The 23,915-nt window shown below is 41.1% G+C and overlaps 1 protein-coding gene across 1 annotated transcript in view; it reads left to right on the top strand.

The window, feature by feature from the left end:
- OGA (O-GlcNAcase) overlaps positions 1–23,915 on the top strand; it is a 29,684-nt gene extending 5,769 nt beyond the window's left edge. The window contains exons 4-16 of the mRNA XM_075534364.1: positions 2,404–2,534; positions 3,655–3,826; positions 7,092–7,190; positions 7,894–8,178; positions 9,766–9,924; positions 10,381–10,994; positions 11,369–11,543; positions 14,964–15,049; positions 16,037–16,141; positions 17,848–17,933; positions 18,181–18,373; positions 19,898–20,057; positions 21,760–23,915. Coding sequence (XP_075390479.1) covers positions 2,404–2,534; positions 3,655–3,826; positions 7,092–7,190; positions 7,894–8,178; positions 9,766–9,924; positions 10,381–10,994; positions 11,369–11,543; positions 14,964–15,049; positions 16,037–16,141; positions 17,848–17,933; positions 18,181–18,373; positions 19,898–20,057; positions 21,760–21,896 — 2,402 coding nt within the window. The 3' untranslated portion in view covers positions 21,897–23,915. The remainder of the gene's footprint in view (positions 1–2,403; positions 2,535–3,654; positions 3,827–7,091; positions 7,191–7,893; positions 8,179–9,765; positions 9,925–10,380; positions 10,995–11,368; positions 11,544–14,963; positions 15,050–16,036; positions 16,142–17,847; positions 17,934–18,180; positions 18,374–19,897; positions 20,058–21,759) is intronic.

The following is a 23,915-nucleotide window of genomic DNA, read 5'->3' as shown; positions in this document are numbered from 1 at the left end:
AATAAGGTTAAGGTTCTATGCTAAACTCGCTGTCATAGAGTCGAATCTGACTCAGTCACCCTGTAGGTCACATCACTCTGCTTCCTGTGGATTTCTGAGGCTGTATATCATTTTTTCTTTATTAATACAGTATTTATTTGTCTTCCCTCTCTAAAACCCTGTGCCAATTACTTTCCCCGGGCTGCCCAGGGAGGTTCAGAGAAAAGAACATAAAGGGCAGACAAGGCGTGGGGCAGAGAACTGTGGGAGGTGGAGAGGGCTCCTTCACATGGAACAGGATGAGGAAGACCCCCATCAGGCACAAAAACCCCGTGGCCTCTGGCCTCAAAGCGCAGCATGGCGCAGGAGAAGAGCCGCTGCTTCAGAGCAGGGTTCCTGGCACCACTTTGGGGAGGCTCCGAGCACAGTCCCAAGGCCAGCTCCAGAGCCCGCCACCCTAACTGTGACTGCCCTGGCCTCAGTGAACGTGGCGGCTGTGCCAATGAGACAGTGCTGGTGGGAAGCTGTGACTAGGGTGAGTGAGGTCAGGGAACGTGGGACTGTGCAGCTGCTGAAGCGTGTGTCAGTGTCTCGGGCCATTTCTGCACCAACATAGACAAAGGGTCAGCTCAGCAGCTGTGACGTGCTCCTGACCAGGGAAGAGGTGGAGACTGAGAAGATAGAGAGGCTGTACATCTTTACAGAAGCAGAAAACCTCATCTTTCCCTTGTGGAGTGACTGGTGGTTTTGAACCACTGACCAATGCCTAACTTAATGTGTGCCCTACTATACCAAGTATAATTAATTGATTAGTCGATCTAACGCTGCCTGTTCTCTGGTCATGGAGTGTACTCTGCTTGAGCTAGTAGTGTAAACTATAGATTCCCAAACTAATATGGCCTTCCTTTTCCGAAAAATATTTACTTAGAGCCTCCCTGGCACTTAAAAATCCAGGCTAAAGCATAAGCATTTGCTTTTACAGGCCCCCTGGATCATTCCAGTGCTCCCGAGGGGCAGTCACACTCACTCTGGGAAACACTGGCTTAACAATGGGACGCCGAAGCTCAGGGCCAGGTCTAGGGCAAGGGAAGTAAGTTGTTGTCCTTGAGTACAAAATTTAAAGGGCTACGAAATCAGTAACCAAGATCAATATTTTGTGCAGTGTTTTTAAAGACCAGAATTAATGCAAAAAAAATTTTAAAAATCTATAGTGAACAAAACTGGATAGTTTTGGGTAAGGATAGGATGACTGTGACTATTACTGACTGTTCTTTCACTTTAGACTACAGTGTGGCCTAGCACACACTGTTACCTGGTCCTGTCTTCATTTACAATAAAGACCCGGCCATAGCCCGGGCCTGTACTGACGGAGTACCCTCACTGGCTACCCTTGTTAGAGGAGTGCTTGTGTTCATAAATAAGGTGGAACAGCAGCAGAGAACCGCGTGTAATGTAAAGTAGACTTAAGTGCTGCTTTTCTTTGCAGATTTCTGTGAATTAGGAAACATTTTTATACTCGGAATGAAATGGTGTATTCATGTAGCTAACAAGATACTAAGTTACTAAGCCCATCCAAAGGCATAAAAGCAGGGAAAGTCTTTTTTGAATTACAAAGATGCAATTAAAACTTATCCCATCTCATAGTGCTCCTGGTTACTACTCTATATAATTTAACTATGTCAACCTAATTATTTTCTGGTGGTGCTGGTAATGAAATTTGATGTGTTCAATAATCAAAGTATAATCAAATGACTTAAGATGCCACTAAGTTATTTAAGGGTATATCCTGCAATATAGAGTAGGAATTTTAAATTTGCTTAGGGAAAAAAAATCACATTTTAAAAACTTGAAGATTTACAATCACTGCTGTTTCTTTGATTCTCAGATGAGTTAGGATTGCTAGGGCTGTTCCTTGACACTGATTCTGAAGAAAACATTTTCTCCTGTCCACAGTGTAAACTAATTATATGTAGATTTATTTCTTTAGAAATTTCAGGTGTTCAGAGACAGCATGGGGGAGGGAAGCCAACATTTATACCTCATATTTAGGAAATAGAAATTATTTGTTCACTAAGAATTGACAGTATTTTTGAGCAATGACAACAGAAGGAAAAGAATGTTGCTTTTGGTTTGTTTCAGAAAAAGGATAAGCTATTTGGGAGTGAAAAGTGGGGACATTTTTTGTTGGTTCCAATAAAAATGGGCAGACTACGGTTCTTTCCTCTGCACGTGCCATTAGAGCCCTTTATACTGGGCCATTTTTATGACCTGTTGTGCTGAATACGGCAGTGTTACAAAACTCAAGGAATTTTCTTGCTTCATTGTAAATTAGGTAAAATTATCTTCAGTTGAAAGGTAAAGGTTTTTAGCTCTTAGTTTTCTGAACCTGTGTTGCTTTCTGAAAACGTGGACTCTCTCCTTTAGAGCAACTCATGACCCTCATCTCTGCTGCGCGGGAGTATGAGATCGAGTTCATCTACGCCATCTCCCCTGGATTGGATATCACTTTCTCTAACCCCAAAGAAGTATCCACCTTGAAACGCAAACTAGACCAGGTAACATCCTTGCTTTTGAATTACAGTTCAGACTTCCTACTTGAAACGGAAAGCTTCTGACCTGCTTTTATAATGTTGAAATGAAACCAAACATATCCTTATTTCAGTAGAATTTTTTACTGGAGTGCTTCTGATAAAGGAATGTTTTCTACAATGAGTTAAAAGAGCTTTATTAGTGTTACTAAGGCTTCCCGAACTTCAATTTGAATAAGCATTGCCTTAAAAGAATAGACATGATTCTTAAAAGAACGTTATTAGACGCTCCCCAGAGGTCCGGACACACTGGGGTGGGGCCCAGGAATCCCAGTGATTCGGAGATTCTGATTCTAGACCACACTTCAGGAAATTCTTGATACATACTACTGGACACTTCACTCAGTTTGTTACTGAGTATATAGAAATTGGATGTTACCTGTTAAAAATCAGCTCCCTGATTTATATGCACAGAGTCTGGATACAATTGGCTAGTTTCCCAAGATCAACAAGGAAAAAAACTTGGGGAACCTGCTCAGATTCTGAATTCTAACGGCATAAAAGTTGGTGTTCTAAGGCTTCAAGCTCTCATTTTCTACAGCTGTGTTTAATTTTTTAGGGAGAGAGAATACCGTGTCTGTTAAAATTATTCAGACAGGAAAAACTCTCATGAGTGTGCTTTTCAGGTCGCTCCGTTATTTGATCACATTTGAGGGGTGCTCTGCTTAAGAGTTTTTCTGACTCAGGGACAGGCTTGTCTGCGAAGGTTGGGTTTGGATTCAGAAGCCTTTTAGGACTCGAGCAAGGACTGGCTTCTTTGTGTTCTGAGTCTTGTTTCACTGTTTAATTTCTGCTGTTAGTGTTTCTGTAGTCGGCACCCAAAGAACCACTTTGTTCCAGGAACTGTCTTAGAACAAATTGCCATATTGTATCCAAGCACAAATGAAAGCTAGGTCATCATAATGTTGCCTAACTATTTAACTTGGAGTTTCTTCCTTTGAAAATAGAGGAATAATGGGTCTGGCTTAGAGTATTCTCTTAAGGAAGATATTTGACTTGAAGCTATTAAGTAAGCCTTTACTATTTAGAACTTGTGTGATTGTCTCTGAGATGAACTGGTGAGCATGTTGCTTTTCTCTCTTTCTAGGTTTCTCAGTTTGGGTGCAGGTCATTCGCTTTGCTTTTTGATGATATTGACCATAATATGTGCGCGGCAGACAAAGAGGTATTCAGTTCTTTTGCTCACGCCCAGGTCTCCATCACAAATGAAATTTATCAATACCTAGGAGAGCCAGAAACGTTCCTCTTCTGTCCTACAGGTATAGTATACAACAGCTCTCCGTGTAACTAACATGTTCCTCCTTGCCACAGGGTTGACCCCAACTCTTGGCAACCCCGTGTGTATGGAATAGAACTGTGTACTTCCAGGCCACACTTCCATAGGGTTTCCAAGGCCGTGACCTTTCAGAAGCAGCTTGCCTTATTTCCGAGGCACCTGTGGATGCCATTTAACTAGTCCATTCTGACTCAGTTCTGCTGAGAATTTGCATTTCCACCTAGAGATACTGAATCGGTCTACTTTTTTTAAAATCATTTTATTTGAGGCTTGTACAACTCTTATCATCTGTCCATCCATCCATCAATCAATCACATTTGTACATTTGTTGCCATCATCATTCTCAAACCATTTTCTTCCTACTTGAGCCCTTGGTATCAGCTCATTTCCCCCCCTCCCTTTCCCATCCTCCCTCTCTCAGGAACCATTAATAATTTACACATTTTTTTTCATATCTTACACTGTCCAATGAACCGGTTTCTATATTTAGTGAGAATTTTAGTGAGCATCACTTAGGGGTCTTGTTAATTGTAGATTCAGATTCAGTATATCTGAATTGGAAAGACTAGTTCACAGCAGATATCAAATGAGAATGAACTGAGTTCAAATATGAATCTGATTTTTTTTTTGGATTTATTTTTATTTTAACAATTTATTGGGGCTCATACAATTCTTTTCACAGTTCATACATATACATACATCAGTTGTATAAAGCACATCTGTACAGTCTTTGCCCTAATCATTTTTTTCTCTTTTCTTCTTTTACATTTTATTAGGGACTCATACAACTCTTACCACAATCCATACATATACATACATCAATTGTATAAAGCACATCCATACATTTCCTGCCCCAATCATTCTCAAGGCATTTGCTCTCCACTTAAGCCCCTTGCATCAGGTCCTCTTTTTCCCCCCCCCCCTCCCTCCCCATTCCCCCCTCCCTCATATGCCCTTGGTAATTTATACATCGTTATTTTGTCATATCTTGCCCTATCCGGAGTCTCCCTTCCCCCCTTCTCTGCTGTCCCTCTCCCAAGGAAGAGGTCACATGTGGATCCTTGTAATCAGTTCCCCCTTTCCAACCCACTCACCCTCCACTCTCCCAGCATCGTCCCTCACACCCTTGGTCCTGAAGGATCATCCACCCTGGATTCCCTGTACCTCCAACCCTCATATGCACCAGTGTACAGCCTCTGTCCTTTCCAGCCCTGCAAGGTAGAATTCGGATCATGGTAGTTGGGGGGAGGAATGAATCTGATTTTAATTGCCAACCTTTTGGGAAGTTAGTCTAGCACTTAACCTTTTGTGCCACCCATGGGAGGGGACTTCAAAAAGATTCATTGGAAAATTCCACTGTCTTCCAATTCCATTTTCCCTTGGAAGCCCCTTCGAATTTAACGAGTCTTCCAGGACAACGTGACTTTCAAAAGAACATGTATGGGCTCTTTTGTGCGTTTGTAAGCATGCCGATATCCACGTAACCCCTTCTACCTCTCTTACCTGTCTCCCACTCCTCATCCCTGGTACATGAAGGTTGGAATCATTCTTCTTGAAGATGTTTTTTAAGATCTTAAGTTGGAGAAACTTTAAGCACTAATAAATGATGGATTGACTAGGCACAGCAACCCTGGGTTGTGCAAGGGGCTGATATGCTTTCCTCCTATCGCCGTGTTGGCGCTTCCTTTTACCCAGAAGCACATAGTAAGAAGACCTGGTGGGTCTGCTTCTGAAAAGTTTGCTGTTAAAAGCCCTATAGACCACAATCGGAAAGAGCTTGACGGGAAAAGGTTTCCTGGTTGGAATGGGCAAAAGATGCAAGACTTCACTGTTAGTGTTAGGATGATAGGCATAGCTTGTTTGTTATGATTCCCAGAGACTGGTGGGTTTACGACAACCTTACACCGAGCAGTCTGTTGGTGTCGTTCTTCCAGTAGCGTGTGCTTCCTTTGTGTCTCACATATTGTTGCTGATGTCAGTAATCCACAGTTTTTCTAGTGCTTCTGCATACTTCGTAGACTATAGGGCAAACAGAACTTTTGCATGCATTGGGATATGAAACTGTCTTACTTTATTGCAGTGGTCTGGAACCAAGCCCGCAGTATTACCAAGGCATGCTTGTAAGAATATTAGGTTTTCAGTATTAAAGAAACATCTGTGAATTCTGATTCTTAACAGCCCTCCTTTAGGGTTTCTGAAGCTGTAAATCTTTAAGGGAGCAGATAGCCTCTTTCTTTGATGGAGCAGCTGGTGGATTTAAACTGCTGGCTTTGCCTTCAGCAAACGCGTACCAGACAGTGTCACAAGGACCTTTTTAAAGAATAGAAAACTCAACTGCCATCTAGTCAATTTTGATTTCTAGCCACCCTATCGGTCACGGTAGAGCTGTCCCTATGGGTTTCTGAGCTCTCAAAGGAGGGGATTATTGAAAACAAACAGGTTTACATCACTCTTAACTCAATCAAGCTTCATTTTTTCCTATTTTGATCCCTTCCTCTGCTTATCTTTCTCCACACTCATCTGGGTTCTGGTAGCCAGCTTGTTATCAGGTACTGTTAGGCTGCTTTAACGCATAACCTCCCTTTGAACAGCAGAAATATCCTTTTTCTCCCCTTGTTCCATTTTTTCTTTTTCTTTACTGATTCCCTACAATGCTTGTTTCTAGCTCCTCAAAATTTCTCACATTTTCCCACAGATTTGACTTCTTAGACTGACATTTGTTTATAAATATATCTGTCTTGAGTATAGCAAGCTGTGAGCCTTAGTAAGCTAATACAAGATGAATTTTCAAATACAATGTTTAATGAAGTCATACTAAGAATTAGTTCATTCCAACTTAGAGTTTAAGTTGCAGTTGAATGCTCATAGCTAGCTATGTTATCAGTTCATTCTCCGTGACTTCTGAGATTGTAACTGAGGAGTGTAAGCAATTTAGAATTAAGTTAAAATTATAAAATGCTAAAAATGGTATCTTTGTTAGTAAACTTACTATATTTCTAGTGACTGTAGAAGAATCTGTACTGTGTTGGAAGATCAGATTTCATAATTGTTTCTTAAGTGAACTTTACCTACTTTAGTTTTTTGTGATGTTGGCTTGTTTTATTGACTATAATAAGATTATGTGGATGAATTTATTTTCTTTTGGACATGACATGATATGGGAGACGTTTGTCATTTGGATGAATAGAGTTTATAATTGGTAGACATTTTTTGCCATAATAACTATTTTACTTTTCCTCCACATTCAGAATATTGTGGCACTTTTTGTTATCCAAATGTCTCTCAGTCTCCTTATTTAAGGACTGTGGGTGAAAAGCTTCTCCCTGGAATTGAGGTGCTTTGGACAGGTAAGCTTTTAACTTTAATGTTAATGTAGTAAAATTTTAATTAGACTCTAGAGGAAGTGGCTATTCTGCTTAATTTAAAATTATAAAATTGAGACAGTGCCAGAAATCTTAATTTTCACTGCTGAAATACCCTTTTGTTTAAAAATCCTAAGTTCTTATCATGAGCTGCAAGGTACATCTTTGGCGATTATACCATGAATCAGTTTCTGAATAACTGACATAGACCCTATAGTGAATTGGGCTGAAAGGTATTGATCCCAGTCCTAGGAGACAGTTCTTTTTGGGGGACTGAAAGCTGTTATACTAAATTGATAGCTAGTAGACATCTCGTTTTATTAACTTTCCTTCTAGGGATGAAAGGCATAAAACCTTCTATAGCTTAGGTTAATTGGGATTTGTCGGAGGTTTTATTAGAATGTACATAAAGTGTGAAAATTTTCTTATTAACATGGTAGCAGTATAAAGAAGCATATTTAAATATCTTTTGATTACTAGTTCTACTTCTACACCTAATTTGACTGCAAAAATCTGAGGAAATATGAGGGAAATCAAGCTTTGAGTCAAAAGATATATGTGCTGTGTTAATTTAAGAAGAAAAATCATTGTGAAACCTTATATCTCACATGGAAAAATAGAAAGTCATATGTGGTGTATGTTCTAAAGACCCGTGTGTGATGATCTAACAAGTAATCATTATTTCTAGGTCCCAAAGTTGTTTCTAAAGAAATTCCAGTCGAATCTATTGAAGAGGTCTCTAAGATTATTAAGAGAGCTCCAGTCATCTGGGACAACATCCATGCTAATGATTATGATCAGAAGAGGCTATTTCTGGGTCCATACAAAGGAAGATCCACAGAACTCATCCCACGGCTAAAAGGAGTCCTGACTAACCCAAATTGTGAATTTGAAGCCAATTATGTTGCTATCCACACCCTTGCTACATGGTACAAATCAAATATGAATGGAGTGAGAAAGGATGTAGTAATGAGTGAGTAGACTCTACTTGACCCTTGACTTTGAGAATATAGTTCACTACAGCTGTTGGCAAGTATGTATTTCTTTGTCATCACAATTTCAGCAGTTTATTAAGCTATATTGATTAGTCTTGTTAATGAGATAATGTATATGATAGAAGAAAGACTTTAATAAAAGACATTCTGAATGGCCTTGGATAAGTTACGTAATGTCTTGGCCTCCTTTATTCCTTTTTAAGTTAGAACTCAGCCTTTGAAGCCTTTGTAGTCAGTCTTATATTCCTGTTACCCTGATTCCAAATGGAATGTTTTGGATGATTAGATAGCACTGAGTTACTCTATATAGCATTTAGATTTCCCTTAAGTTTACGTAATGTGTTTATTTTTTTATTTTGGTAAATTTATTTAGGAAGAAAATACTTAATAGAGTTCTAAAGAAGAGAATGTTATTTATTTTTCTTTTATTATTAGTTTTTATTTAATAAATCTTTTTATTGGGGCTCATAACAACTTTTATCACAATCCATACATACATCAATTGAGTAAAGCACCCTTATACATTCGTTGCCCTTGTCATTCTCAAAATTTCGCCTTCCACTTGGGTTGTTATTTATTTTTCATTGTAAAAAATAACAAAGTATTTGCCAATTCAGCAATTCTTACATGTACACACCATGACATTAGCGTGTTCATCATGGGCCATCCTCACTAGCTTTTTCAAAATTGTTAATTTTTCCTTTATTGTGGTACATTTACAGGTAGCAGTCTGTATTGGGGCTCTAGATCAGTCTCCTGTTCTGTCTTCCACAGGGGGTTTATTTTCATGCCCATAATTCTTTTCCTGTTTGTTCCCCTCACCTGGTCATAATCCTCTTCCTCACTCTTAACTGCCAGCAAGTCGATTCTGCCTCATCGTGACTCTGTACACTAGAGTGGAGCTGCCCCTGTTGGTTCCCAGACTGTGCATATTTACAGAAGTAGAAAGCCTTATCTTTCCTTTAACGAGCAACTGGTGGTATATAACACCTAGCCTTGTGGTTAATACTTAACCCACTACACCACCAGGGCGTCTTTGTATAAACTCCTAGAGGTAGGGAATGTTATCTTTATGTAAAGCATAGGTTCCTACTCCCCCCCTCCCGCCAAAAAAAAAAAAAGCATAGGTTCCCAAATTTACTTGACTTTCCGCCACTTTTCAGGAAAAAAATTTTTTTATTAGCATCTCCCCTGGCAATGAAAAATTTTGTACTGAGGCCCTTAATCCAGGATCAAATGTAGGTATTTGCTTTTGTAGCCCAAAGGATTGCTCCAGTACCCCTGAGAGGGTGGTTATTGCCCACTGTGGGAGACACAGATTTAAAACATGGGGTCTTGTACTTCTTCATGCTACAAATGATTCTTGAGTGACTAAAATTAATCTTGTTTTCACAGATAAATATGTTTAAGTTTTACATTTATTTAGCAGTGTGTTAGGTTCATGTGGAATGTCTGCATTCTTGTTTCAAATTTGTTCTTTCAGTTATTGCTTCTGTGGTTTTACTTCTCTCGCGGGCAGGGACCTGTGTCACAACAACGGTTTTATGCTTGCACTTTCCTCACAGCTGACAGTGAAGACAGCACTGTATCAATCCAGATAAAGCTAGAAAATGAGGGCAGTGATGAAGACCTTGAAACCGATGTGCTCTACAGCCCACAGATGGCTCTGAAGCTCGCGCTAACTGAATGGCTGCAGGAGTTTGGCGTGCCTCATCAGTACAGCAGTGAGTTTGGCCTTGTTTTATAAGGGGGAGGGAGTGCTGGATCACATGATTGAGCCACAAAGGAAAGAACACTCCCTTGTGCCTCACCACAGGCTTATCTCACGACATGAACTCTGATGAAATTGAAGGATCATAGAGAATGAAGCAAAAAAAAATCTTACTTTTGGTTTTAAATAACTTCTGTCTTGATGGAATGCTAGTTTATTTTAAAATATTTTATTGAAATAGATACTTAAATACAAATTTTCAGAAGGGAAAAATATTAGATGTTGGCATGTATAGGGATGTTTTATCACACCTGCCTCCCAGTGGTTTAGAGAAGTTACACTTTTTTATAGAGCTTACCTTATTTGAGATTCCAGTTACAACATGGCAAGGAAGCAGTCTTTTTCTAAATCGGATTTGTTCTGTTAATTCCTGATTGTCTTTGTGGTAACGTTTTTTTGTTGTTGACAGGTAGACAAGTTGCACACAGTGGAGCTAAAGCCAGCGTGGTTGATGGGGCTCCCCTAGTCGCAGCACCCTCTTTAAATGCCACGACTGTGGTTACAACCGTTTACCAGGAGCCCATTATGAGCCAGGGGGCAGCCTTGAGTGGAGAGCCTGCACCTCTGACCAAGGAGGACGAAAAGAAACAGCCCGATGAGGAACCCATGGACATGGTAGTGGAAAAACAAGAGGAACCAGATCACAAGAATGACAATCAGATACTAACGGAAATTGTTGAGGCAAAAATGGCGGAGGAGTTGAAACCAATGGACACAGATAAAGAGAGCCTAGCTGAATCCAAATCCCCGGAGATGTCTATGCAGGATGACTGCAACAGTGATGTTGCCCCAATGCAGACAGATGAGCAGACCAACAAGGAGCAGTTTGTGCCTGGTCCTAATGAAAAACCTTTGTACACTGCAGAACCAGTGACTCTGGAGGATTTGCAGTTACTTGCTGATCTTTTCTACCTTCCTTACGAACATGGCCCCAAAGGAGCACAGATGTTACGGGAGTTCCAGTGGCTTCGAGCAAATAGCAGTGTTGTTAGTGTCAATTGCAAAGGAAAAGACTCTGAAAAAGTGAGTACCCTTCCTTGACCTGCTGTTCTAGCTGGATGGGTCCCATGTGCTCGGGAGGAGGTTCATCAATGACAACACATTGACCAGATTTCAGATGTGATTTCTAAGTGGATGTTGACTGTTCAGTCTGGTACATTGAGTCCCATCATTTGACCTTCGGAAGGGAAGGAAAGTCTTGAGTTTGCTACTTTAGTAATCTTTGTCCATTTGGGGAGAGAAACTGTTACTATGCGGGGTTAGGCCCATGATTATTATTTTTTTCCCTCAGGATAAATTGGCAGGTACTTGGTAGTAAACGTTTTAATGTATTCATGTGACTAGAGATGACTTTGTTAAATGTGCCAGTTCTTGTGTCTCCTCTTGTTCCCCTCTAGATTGAGGAGTGGCGGTCACGAGCAGCGCAGTTCGAGGGGCTGTGCGGACTAGTGATGGGGATGTTCACACGGCTCTCCAACTGCGCCAACCGGACCATCCTTTACGACATGTACTCCTACGTTTGGGATATCAAGAGTATAATGTCTATGGTGAAGTCTTTTGTACAGTGGTTAGGTAGGTGCAACAGGAATGATCTCTTCTCCTCAAATACGATGTTTCTTACCACCCCACACCCCCCAAAAAAATTATCCCATAGGGAGAAAAACATTTTAGGGAATTGGCAAGTTTCCGATTCTTTGGATAGGTTTCTTTCAAAGGTAGGCATTGTTGTAAACTTGGGGTGCAGGTCTCAGTAATTATATTAAGCAGATGAATTTTTCTCCCTTGGGTTAATTAAGCAAAAATATCATGGAAATGTTTAGAAAGTACTGACTTTAACTTGCTCTGACTGAATGCTTCCTGGATGGAATCCCATATAGCACTTTGACCTGATTTGGAGATGCAGACACTGTGAAATGTGACTCTGTGAGCTCTCTGCTGCTTGCTGCGTCTTGATGACATTAATGCGTGTTTAACAGAACAATTGCTGAAGTGACCTAAGGGGCCTGGCAAGAGGAAGCCATCCTCCCAGCCCTGTGCGCATGCGAGCTTTAGTGGAAGGCTATTCTGGTGCTATTAGTATTGTTTCATGTGGCTTTTTCTTATCCCTTTACCAAGTAATTGATGTAATAGGGGATGGGGATTCCAATCCCCTGCAAACGCTCTGCCTCCGCAAATAGCCTTTTGTATGTCCCCTTTGAAAATTGGATTTTGAAGATTCTCAAACTTAGTAAAAAGCACCAGCATGGCCAAGTGTTTCCAGGAACTTCATTTCATTTCCAGGTTTTCAATCCAGCTGTAAGGAATATGTCATGGACTTACATATAGCACCCAGCAGGCAGCAAGGCTGACTGATAACGTCACAGTTCTTCATAGTAGTCACAAATACTCTGGGCTACCTGGGCTTGACTGTGCAAGAGAGCTGACCACTGTGAGCTTCGACTCAACAGTCATAGTAATGCAGTGTCTCATGTGCTGCCTTTCACATCGTTTGGCTCTTAAGTATTTAAAAATAAAGAGTTTTCCTGTGTTAAAATATTTGATTATTAATTTAATAATATAGCACTTTCTTTGGTTTCCTAATGTAGGTAGAAGAGAGAATTTGACTTCTTGTTAAAAGGTTCAAAAATTCCTCTTGTCTGTGGTAACTAGCTGCCCTTAAATGTACGAGTTGTCAAATGAAGTTTTTTGCTTTCAATTGTGGCCAAATCATCCTAGCAGCCATCTTGTCGATTCTGACCCATAGCTTACCTGCCCGTGCAGTTTGTAAGCTGTGATCAAACAGTTTCCCAGGCCTGCCTTCTGGGGTGCCCCAGAGTAGGTTCAACCCGCCAGCTTTCCATTTAGTAGTTAAATCTTATGTGTTTATGCCCCCCCCACCAAAGGACTTCCTTAGACTTCCATAAGGAAGCCTTACAGGGAGTGAACCTGAAATCTGAATCCTTGAGCTTGGAGTTCTGACTCAACACAACCCTATAGGACTGTAGACCCGTCCCATAGGGATTCCAAGCCAATAATCTATACGGAAGCCGATGGCCACATCTTTTCGCCTGGGGAGCGGCCCGTGGGTTTAAAACACCAACCTTTTGGTTACTTGCCAGGCACTCTTAACATTGTGTGCCACCAGGGCCCTTTAAAAGCCTATCATCTGAAATACTGATACTCGAGTTTTAATTTGAGTTATTAAAAATGAAATTCTTGATTATGGCACAGTATTGTTCCTATCTCCCCTAAGGCTTTTTACTGCTCTTTATGCAATTGTGGGGTTAGTAGCTTTCCATACTTGCACAGCTAACTCTTGTAGCAGTTTTGAATAACCTTGGTATTCACAATACCCTCACACCAAACTCCCGACAAGAGAGTGTTTTCATCGTTCCCTAGTCATCTTGGGGGATCCCCGACTGGAGCTCTGCTGTCCTCCTCGCTCCACTCCAGTTGGCATTCAGTCCTTTAAAGAATGTGGCTATGTAGTACTTTTGATTACTAATGACTTCTATTGTCTTCTTCCCCATTGTGTACAGATGGGAGAATCCTCAGCACAAGTGTCTACTGCTATTGGATGGACAGCGGCAGATGTTCACAGCGCGTCATGATTAATTAGTTTAAGTTGAAAGGTCTATCTGTGAGGTAGCTCAGGTAGATTTGCAGACAGTAGGCATGAACTGAAGTCACGTTTGCGCAGCGACTGAGGCATTAACCATATTTTCATTTACACAGCTCTTCGTACATGCAGCTTTTTACCGTAATAGTTAAAAGTGCTAGTTATATTGTGGTCTCAAAGTAGGGGTTAGGGAAAATTGGCTGATCTTAAAGTTTGAGAGGTACAGTCATCGCCCTCTTTCCCCACTCCCCAGTGTAAATTGCACTGAGTTATGGAATGGGGCGGGTTTTCTTCCTAACTCCAATTCTGACCCTCATATCTATTTTACAAATACTACATGATATATATTTTTTAAAAACAACCCCAAACCAAAACTATATATATATATATGTATACACACACGCCTGCCCTTAAAAAAATGTCCATCCCAGATTCAGCCTCTTGAGAGGGCCTAAAACGAGAACAAACGTGGTTGCTTTGGGACTGTCTGACTAGCACACTGTATCTTGTACTGATGAGACTGTTAACTTGAACAGGAGGTAGAATGCTGTCTTCAAATGGAAAAGAACTGTTTTGCGCTGCTTTATCTTGTCAGAAGACTAGGCAGGTGATTTGGGGCTCCAAATATTTGCTTTAAATGATGTCTTACTGTCGGCTACTCCTCTTGCCCATGAAGCTTTGCAAGCAGTGGTCTTTCTGCTGACATCTGGGCCTCCGAGCTTGCCTTCCCACGCTCGGGTTCAGTGCATTGCAAAGCAGATCCTGGTTGATTAGAGGAGCCAGGTGCTGCCATACTTTTAACAAAAGAATGTTAAAAGGAACATCAGTGACGTCAGAATCAAACAGGCCCAGCATGCTAAAGTTTCCATTTGGATTCTCATCAGGGAAAAAGTTGCATTGTATTTGAATTATTCTGCTGACCTTAGTTTTCTGACAAGATTACCCCTTTCCCCCCTTTTCCCTTTCCCGTACCCTTCCTCAAATTGTAAAATGTGACTTCAGACAGGTTTAATTCCTTCATGGGCTGTGATAATAAGTTTGTCTCATTCATTAGCTCATTCATTTCGGTTTATATTGTGATTTCATTGAAGAGCAAGCAGTGTGCTTGTCTCCAGGGACAGTATAAACTTGTACTCAGACTCAGGACTTCAGTCCTGTATCAGTAAAACTAGAAACAGTGGGTAGTCATGAACGGGAGGAAGAAACATCACTTGTTGGAATTTCGTGGTGTGTTTTTAAAAGTCGTTATTATCACAGCCTTGCCCTGAAAACCCTGGGTTAGTAATTGTTAGAGAGCTATTTCCACCAAGTGTTTGTTAGTTTGTTGGACGTCGTCTGAGACCCAGGAAATCCCCTTTCTCGTAACATTCTCCGCTTGGATCTGATCTCAACAGGGTGTCGTAGTCATTCTTCAGCACAGTTCTTAATTGGAGACCAAGAACCCTGGGCCTTTAGAGGTGGTCTAGCAGGAGAGTTCCAGGTATCAATATGAATTCACAACTGAATTGACATTTTCTTTGTTTTATGAGAAACCTTATGTTGCGCATCAGATGGCTGGAAGGATTGGTCTGCCGAAGGCTTTCTGGTCCCAAATTCAATTTAGTTACATAGATGGATCTTAAATCAAATTTTCCTCCTCTTTCACAGTAATTTCTGAAGGAGATGCTGCCAATTCCCCCGCGCCCGCGACGCGCAGCGGCTCTAGGTTTACACTTCACATTGTTTCTTTGCAGGTCGCACAGCCTTTTAATCTGCGCCCGCAATGCACAATGCGCGCATGCTTGTCTGCCAGGGGAAATTCCATGAGCAACACAGCTGAGTAATCATGCAAGTGAATGGGAAAGGGCTTTGGCTGCTTTTTCCGTGGTTTTATAAATAAAAGCTTGTGCTTGAAAAAACAGTCCGTTGGTGAAAATTTGAACAAAAACTGAAGCTTCCTTGGTCTTGGAGTTTGTTCATGGACTTTTCAGGCGTCTACTTTTCTCCCCCCAACAGGTGCTCTGCTGCGCACAGCAAACTGAAGCGCATTGCTTTGGGGATAAAGCGTCTCCTGGACAGATAACCCTCTTCAGACCAAACCTCTCCTCCTGACATTCTGTTCTGCCATCTTTTAGTAGAGATGGTCTCTATAAGATTGTTTTCTTAAAAAAAAAAAAAAATTGTCATAATTGGAATAGATTTTGTTGTTTTTGTGTTTGTTTATTGTTTTTTTGTTTTGTTTTTTTTGTTTTGACCATAAATTTAAATCCCCATTAATATGCCACTATATAACTCAATTTGGGTAGTTTTTACTCAGCAACACTCCCCCAGCAAAGAGGTGTTTGTATTAGTAAGGCAGTAGTACAGCCTCTCCTTCAGGCCTGCCTGCAGTAGCCAGTTAGTGTCAGTTGGTAGTCTGCAGTGCACAGCCAGTAAAGAAGCGCCTGTCTCCCAGCACTTACCAATCTCCTGTTTTTCCCTCCCACAGCGTTTGCTGCCAATCGATGGGGCAAATGATCTCTTTTTTCAACCTCCTCCACTGACTCCTACCTCCAAAGTCTATACTATCAGACCATATTTTCCTAAAGATGAGGTAATTATGTACCCACCAGGGTGTTGGGTGGTTATGATGCACAGTTAATGTTTTCCTTCAGACTGAATAATTAAAACTCTTTCTTGTACATGTGAACATAAACGAGGGGCTACCAAAAAAGCGGAATTCCACTGGATGGAGGGAGCTTTGGTCATAGACATCTTACCTGCCTGGTAGGCAGGCGTAGAGCAACTTGCCGTGAGTTAGTTGAGTTAGTGATGTCGTCTGGGAAGGTTCTGTCTGGTCACATGGATGTTTTCATAAAAGCAGTGTCACTCACACCTCATTTTTTGTGATGACTGATTTAAGAGATCACAGCTTGTGGCTGTGAAATTGTGTTTCCTACTTGGGAAAAACGCTACAGAAACTGTTGTGATGTTGAACACAGCTTACAAGGACAGTGCTGTGGGAAAAACACAAATATTCAATGGTTTTCACGTTTCAAAAAAGGTGAAATGTCGAATGATCACAAACCTCATTCTGGACGTCCATCAACTTGCGAGTGCACGAAAATGACCTAGTTACACCAGGTCAGACTGTTAATCAAACTTTCGCTTTAGAGGTTCTGAATAGATTGCTTAACAGTGTGCAACAGAAGGGGACTGAATTGTGGCAGGTGGCCTGGTTTTGCCACCATGACAATGCGCCTGCCCCCACAGCCATCTCAGTGCACCAGTTTTGGAAAAAAAAGAAAATCTCTTTCCTCAAGCACCTTACTCCACCTTACTCACCTGACCTCGCTCCATGCAATTTCTTTTTGTTTCTGCGAATGAAGAGGGACATAAGGACAGTGATTTGACAACAGAGAAGAGGTGAAGAAAAGAACAAGGGAGGTGCTTTCAGCCATCCAAATAGATGAGTTGGAAAAATGTTTCCACGAATGGAATCACAGATTTGACAAATTTATTAAGTGTAATAATGGCGAGTACTTTGAAGGTGATAAGGTAGTTTTGTAAAAAAATCTAATTAGCTTTGAAAACAATTCCGTCTTTTGGGTGCCCCTGGTATGTAACTCAGATGAAGAGCATGAATGGAAGCACTGGCCACAGGAGGAGGGGAATGTGTGCAGACAGACTTGAGAAGGAACCACGGTGTTCAGACTTGTGGCATCCTGTGCTTTCGGCCCTTCCCTTAGCAAGTCAAATGAAGGCTGGTTAGGGCTGGCCTGCGAGAGTCAGTGTGTCCAAATGAGGTGCTTTTGGAAAGTTGCTTCTCATGGGAGGCTTCAAAAAATTCATGAAAACTAATGAAAAGTTAATGGGATTTTTCTACATAAACTTTTTGAAGCCTCCTCATGTATTAGTATACTGTAAGTTTTGGTTGTGAAATATGTACAATCAATTGACTTGGCTGAAGAAAGAAGCAAACCTGGTTCATGAAATAATCTAGTACTATGAACATGAAGCACAAAGGCTTAGTCTTACAGTTGGCTAGATTTTGCATTTATTACTATTAAAACCACCCCTGCAAACAAAGACAATCCTCAGTATTTTCTAAAACTTCATTCTTACTTAGACTCACTTTTTGCATGTGTGACCCAATGAATAAACCTTTTTTTTAACAAATCGGAGGGGATCTCTCGCTAACAGGCCAATCTTTTGGCGGTACTTCTTGAGAGTTTGGCAGACTTACAAATCATGTTGGTATTAGATTTTGCTGCCGCCGTTTTCGTCTTGCTGTTTTGCTTAACTACGTTGTGTTTCCAGGCGTCCGTGTACAAGATTTGCAGAGAGATGTATGACGATGGAGTTGGTTTACCTTTCCAAAGTCAGCCTGACCTTATTGGAGACAAGTATGTGGTCCGTTTTTGGATTTGGGAATATATACTTAATATGGTAGCCAGGTCTGGCATGCTCTTCAGGGGAGATAAAATGAGTGGGGCGGGGTGGGGGGGAGATTTTTAAAACCTATTTTATGTTTTACTATGCTCTGACACCATTTTACACTGCTTAGTTTGTTATTCAAGTGCAGTAAGATCTTGGTAAGTAAGATTTTGTGTTAAACTCACTCTGGCCCCTCTTTTTTTTTTTTTTGAGCAGGCTAGTAGGAGGACTGCTTTCTCTCAGTCTTGATTACTGCTTTGTTCTAGAAGATGAGGATGGCATATGTGGTTATGCCCTCGGCACCGTGGATGTGACCCCCTTCATTAAAAAATGTAAAATTTCCTGGATCCCCTTCATGCAGGAGAAGTACACCAAGCCCAATGGTGACAAGGAGCTCTCCGAGGCTGAGGTAATGCAGAGGTGTAGAGTGGTGGGAACTGTGCTTCTGTAAAGTATGGTCTAAAATCTTAAAAATAAGGATTCTCAGGGTCTATTCTTTTTATTCTTACGGTGGGATGAAATATATAGTAAAAAAAAAAAGTCCTAATTTTAACCATTTTTTACCTGTTGAGTGACACACATGTTCACCGTATTATGCAATTACCACTACTTGGGACTTAATTCGTAGCATGATGTTTTACATCATTCCCTTGGTTAAAACAGTTTTTTGAGAGCATTGTTATAATAGTTCCTCAAAAGTATCTTATTTGGTGTTTGATAGGAGGCTAGCTTGCTTGCCTCTTTAGTAATAATGCCTATTTTAGTGTAATTGAAAACAAGAGGGGTGAACTTCTTAATTTGGGTTTTATTTTTTGTTATGAACAATCCTTAGTGTCATTTCCTGCCCTGTCTCAGTTCAGTGACGTTTTCCTTTTTGAAGCATGTTGCATGTTACTCAATTTGTAAGAATTGTCCTCAGAGTTGCTGCTGGTTTTGAACTGCTGACCATGAGGATTGTAGCCCAACGCGTAACCACTAAAACACCAGGCTCCAGAGATTTTTGGCTTATATATGAGCATTTAAAAAAAAATCCTTTCTTGAATGTATCTTTATTTCATAGGGTTCCTGGGGATCTGGCAGGAGATGGGTGGTAAAGGGGAACTGATCGCGAGGAGTACAAGAAGGAAGAAAATGTTTTGAAACTGGTTGTGGTAGTGACTGCCCAACACTGCTTGATATGACTGACTTGGGGAATGGTGTGTCTCGATTAGGTCTGAATACAATGGTTTGAAAGTAAAAAAAATATTAATAACAGTGCATATGTGCACATTATACATATATATATATCATTATTACATGTATAACTATATGCTCCTTATTGTTAAGGAATAAGTGGTACATTAAACATGCTATTAAAGAACAGCTGGACAAGAATAAGTACTCTCTATTTAGAGTCTTATTTGTGACCTTATCTTTTGTTCTTCCATGTTGTTGCACTTTGTTTTCCCAGTACCAGAATTCTGCAGGCCTCCTCCCCTACCAAAGTACTCACATTCTCTTTCTTGTTTACTGTGTACCTTCTGCCCCTAACTAGATGGCTAGGTAGTAAGAAAGGCCAGTGTTGAGTGGCCTTGTTTACTTGGGAGGATCTTGACATTGACACTACAGTATGCTTGTGATTGAGCTGCTGATATGTTGCTGTCCCACATCTGGCCATTGTAACTTTTAGCATCCAAACCCCAAAACCACGTCAACCACCATCGTGTTGGTTTGGATTCACAGCAATCCCCAGCTAGGGTTTCCGAGACTACATCTTTTCAGGAGCAGCCGAGACGCATCTTTGCCCTGCTCCGAAGTTCGTGTGTTTGAATTGCTGACCTTGCACTGAACAGCGCAGCACCACCCCATCGGCAGTACCATCAGGTGGTCAGCATAAGAGCAGAGAAAGGGTGCTCAGTTCCTGGGAGTCAGTAGATTTGTTTTTTTCCTCCAGAAAATAATGCTGAGTTTCCACGAAGAACAGGAAGTATTGCCAGAAACTTTCCTTGCCAACTTTCCTTCTCTGATAAAGATGGATATTCATAAAAAAGTAACCGATCCAAGTGTGGCCAAAAGCATGATGGCTTGCCTCCTGTCTTCACTCAAGGCTAATGGTGAGCATGCACTTGTGTAGGCGCTGCTGTTTGGGCATGGTGGGGATTGGACTGTGTTACAGGATAAAAAGGAAGGAGTGAATTTACACGGTGTGTTTTGGTCTCTGAATTGATGATGGCTCAAGAGGGGCAGGTTGTAAATATCTTAGGCTTTGAGAGTCTTGTCTGGTTTCTAATGAGTTTTCTTTTTTCTTTTTAAACAAAGCAACTCTTTTCGAACAAAATCAGAACATTAGCCATTGGGCCAGGCAAAAACAGGTAGTTTGCTGACTCAGTAGAGGACACTGATCACACACTTGCTACTTAAACCCCTTGAGTCAGTGGTGTCCCCTTTGTGGGGGAATTTAAATAGCTTGTTTCTGTGAGGCAGCACTGTTCTTGTCACTGAGTCACATAGAGGAAGTGTCTGGGACATTGTGTGCCTGTTGGCTTGTGGGAGATGCTGGAAGAGGCTCTGCCCTGTGGCCCCGCAGAGGCATGTGCACGTGCACCTTGCGTGTTTTCTACTCAGGGATGTTCGTTTTTTTTAAAACATTTTATTAGGGACTCATACAACTCTTACCACAATCCATACATATACATACATCAATTGTGTAAAGCACATCTGTACATTCTTTGCCCTAGTCATTTTCAAAGCATTTGCTCTCCACTTAAGCCCTTTGCATCAAGTCCTCTTTTTTTCCCCTCCCTCCTCGCTTCCCCCTCCCTCATGAACCCTTGATAATTTATAAATTATTATTTTGTCATATCTTGCCCTGTCTGGCGTCTTCCTTCACCCCATTTTCGTTGTCCATCCCCCAGGGAGGAGGTCACATGTAGATCCTTGTAATCGGTTCCCTCTTTCCAACCCACTCACCCTCTACCTTCCCAGTATCACCCCTCACACCCCTGGTCCTGAAGGTATCATCCACCCTGGATTCCCTGTGCCTCCAGCTCCCATATGCACCAGTGTACAACCTCTGCCCTATCCAGACTTGCAAGGTAGAATTCGAATCATGGTAGTTGGGGGGGAGGAAACATTTAGGAACTGGAGGAAACCTGTATTCTTCATCAGTGCTACATCGCACCCTGACTGACTCATCTCCTCTCAGGGATATTCTTTAAGGTTTTTTTATACCTTCTTTGTTGGGAAGATTTTTATTTGTAGGGAAAGAGATTCACTGACTACTGAATTTTTAATTCATTGACCTATTGCCGTTGGGTGAGATTCTGATTCATAGGGGCCACGAGGACAGAGAAGAACTGGCCCAGAGAGTTTTCAAGGCTGTAAATCTTTACAGACGCAGTTGGCCTTAAATTTGTCCCAAGGCTTAAGTGGAGAGCAAATGCCTTGAGAATGATTGGGGCAGGGAATGTATGGATGTGCTTTATACAATTGATGTATGTATATGTATGGATTGTGGTAAGAGTTGTATGAGTCCCTAATAAAATGTAAAAGATGAAAAGAGAAAAAAATGAATAGGGCAAAGACTGTACAGATGTGCTTTATACAATTGGTGTATGTATATATATGAACTGTGAAAAGAATTGTATGAGCCCCAATAAATTGTTAAAATTAAAATAAAAAAAAAATTTGTCCCAAGGAGCAGCTGGTGGATTCGAATCTTCGGTTTAGCTGAGCACTCAACCACAGCATATTTGTGTGTTAAATATTTATTGTGTTAAATATTTATTGCGCTAAACATTTGTGTTTTATTTCTAGGTTCCCGGGGTGCTTTCTGTGAAGTGAGACCAGATGATAAAAGAATTCTGGAATTTTACAGCAAGTTAGGCTGTTTTGAAATTGCAAAAATGGAAGGCTTTCCAAAGGATGTGGTTATACTTGGCCGGAGCCTGTGACATTTATTAGTATTGTGAACTGTCGACGAGTCTCTTAGCTCTACCTGGTGGGTGGTGGTTGGGATCTTCACACAGTTCAGTGTCTGGAGTGGAAACAAATCAGCTAAAGGAATTGGAGACAAAGACGACTCTAACACTGACCGATCACACATCAGACTACCCACTGGTTGGAAGAAGATGGTATTGCTGCAAGTCCTGTGTGAAACAGGTGTGGGCCTCCTCCTTTTGGGTCTTCTGTTAGGTGCCAAGACCTCTAATCTAGGCTTATAGGGCGGTTCCTTAATAAATGTAGTCAGCACTGTTGTCTGCATCCAGTGTGGTTGCATTTCTCACCGAAGAGTAATTACAATCACTCTGTCATCCTTGGTTTAGTGAATGAGATGCCTCTTGTTCTTTAGGGGCTTAGCAGAGACGAGAAAGATTCCGTAGTTTTGGAGGCTTCTGGGTAGAGATTCCAAATGGGATGATTGTGGCAGTTTTAAGTAGAATGAATGCTTTCCCTCTTTGGCAGTTTTCCTGCTTTTTGTAAAGCCGTGACCAATTGTCTCCTGTAGCGACCTTTGGTTCAGGCGGATTGTGTAGGGACGAATGTGCAGTTGTTTGTGGCAAAGCCTCAAAATGACAAACTTGTAAATTTCTTTGTATATAAATTAGCTGTAACCGGATTATCCTTTATGTTTACGGTTTCTGTAATTTTTTTCCCCTTTTGAAAATGAAAGGGTGTTAGTTCAGAATGGCACTCTGAAAAATGTAAATCATAGTGGAAAATTAATTTGCTTTACTTCTTTGTGGGTTTGTTTTTTCCATACAGAAGTTTTATTATTTTCACAGTGCCTCCCACACAGGGCTAGGCTATGACCATTTGGGGTACGAGAGCCTAACTTCTGTAACTAGGACACAGTCTGTTGCAGAGTGCAGTCACTTCTGGAAATTAACCTCAATAGCAGATCAGCATGTGAAATGTTAGTTTCGACACCTGTCAAATAGGGCTTAGGGATTGATTGGTCCCAATTCCCTCAGATCAGCTGTCCTTTAATTTCAAGGCCTGTTAAGTACTGGTTTTATTAAATCATGATCTTTAATTCTTGCATGCTTATATCTAATTTTTAAAGGAAATAACAAATAAACATCCTTTAACCTATGCTTTATAGTTAACTCCTCCTCCTCTTTCCCCTTAATCACTGATTCTGAGAACTTCACATATTTTCATTTGGATTTGATAATTTCAAAGGGCCTGAGCAAGAGGCTGGCAGGTAGTCTCTGTAGGAACCATTTTCTCATCATGGCTGGATGGCTTCTTCAGAGATTCCTAACAGCATTCAGTTATCTTGCTTCCCTGTAGGTTTTGCATCAGTTGTTTGAACTGAGTGATGGGGAAGCTGAGGGGCAGGGAAAAGGAAGCCTGCGATGCTGTCTTTCTTAGATCTCCCATCAGTGTGAGCTTTGAGAGAACCTTGATACTTGCTACTAAGTTTTACATCAGCCAAGGCTTGAGAGGGCAGTGACTGGGTTAAACAAAGGGAAGGAAGATGGCCTCTTCACAGTCAGAGTAGTGACCTTTGACAGATCACTTAGAAAGCTGGAACCAAGTGTGCACTTTGAAGGGCCAAGGGGAAGTGAGGGGCATATTGTTTCCAAGGGCTGATTGTCACTCAGTTTTCCATTAGGGTGTGTCTCAAACACTAGTGGACAACACGAGCATTTTATCTAGAGGGTTGTCAACCCCCTATGGAATCAGGATTTTTATGAAGTTTGCTTGTGACTTTCGTTATTTTGGCTTTTAATAATCATTGCGGCCAGGCTTCTGGCCACAGATGTTAAACTGTGAGACCGATGTCCAGGCTTAATTCTTCATCACTCTTAAGGTCGTAAAGTGCTGGCTATGCTGACATGTTCCATGGTTAAATTTTCAATAAGATTGGAATGACACATTGTTTAGATCACATCTCAGTTTCTGTAGAAAACAACTGTAAAGCCATCTGAAGATCATGCAAGAGGCAAAATAAAATTTGAAGTGAA

This window comes from Tenrec ecaudatus, chromosome 16, assembly GCF_050624435.1.
Source record: "Tenrec ecaudatus isolate mTenEca1 chromosome 16, mTenEca1.hap1, whole genome shotgun sequence".
In the NCBI taxonomy this organism is placed as follows: domain Eukaryota; kingdom Metazoa; phylum Chordata; class Mammalia; order Afrosoricida; family Tenrecidae; genus Tenrec; species Tenrec ecaudatus.
Note: the sequence above shows the minus strand (reverse complement) of the source record. Positions and strands in the feature narration are given on the sequence as shown.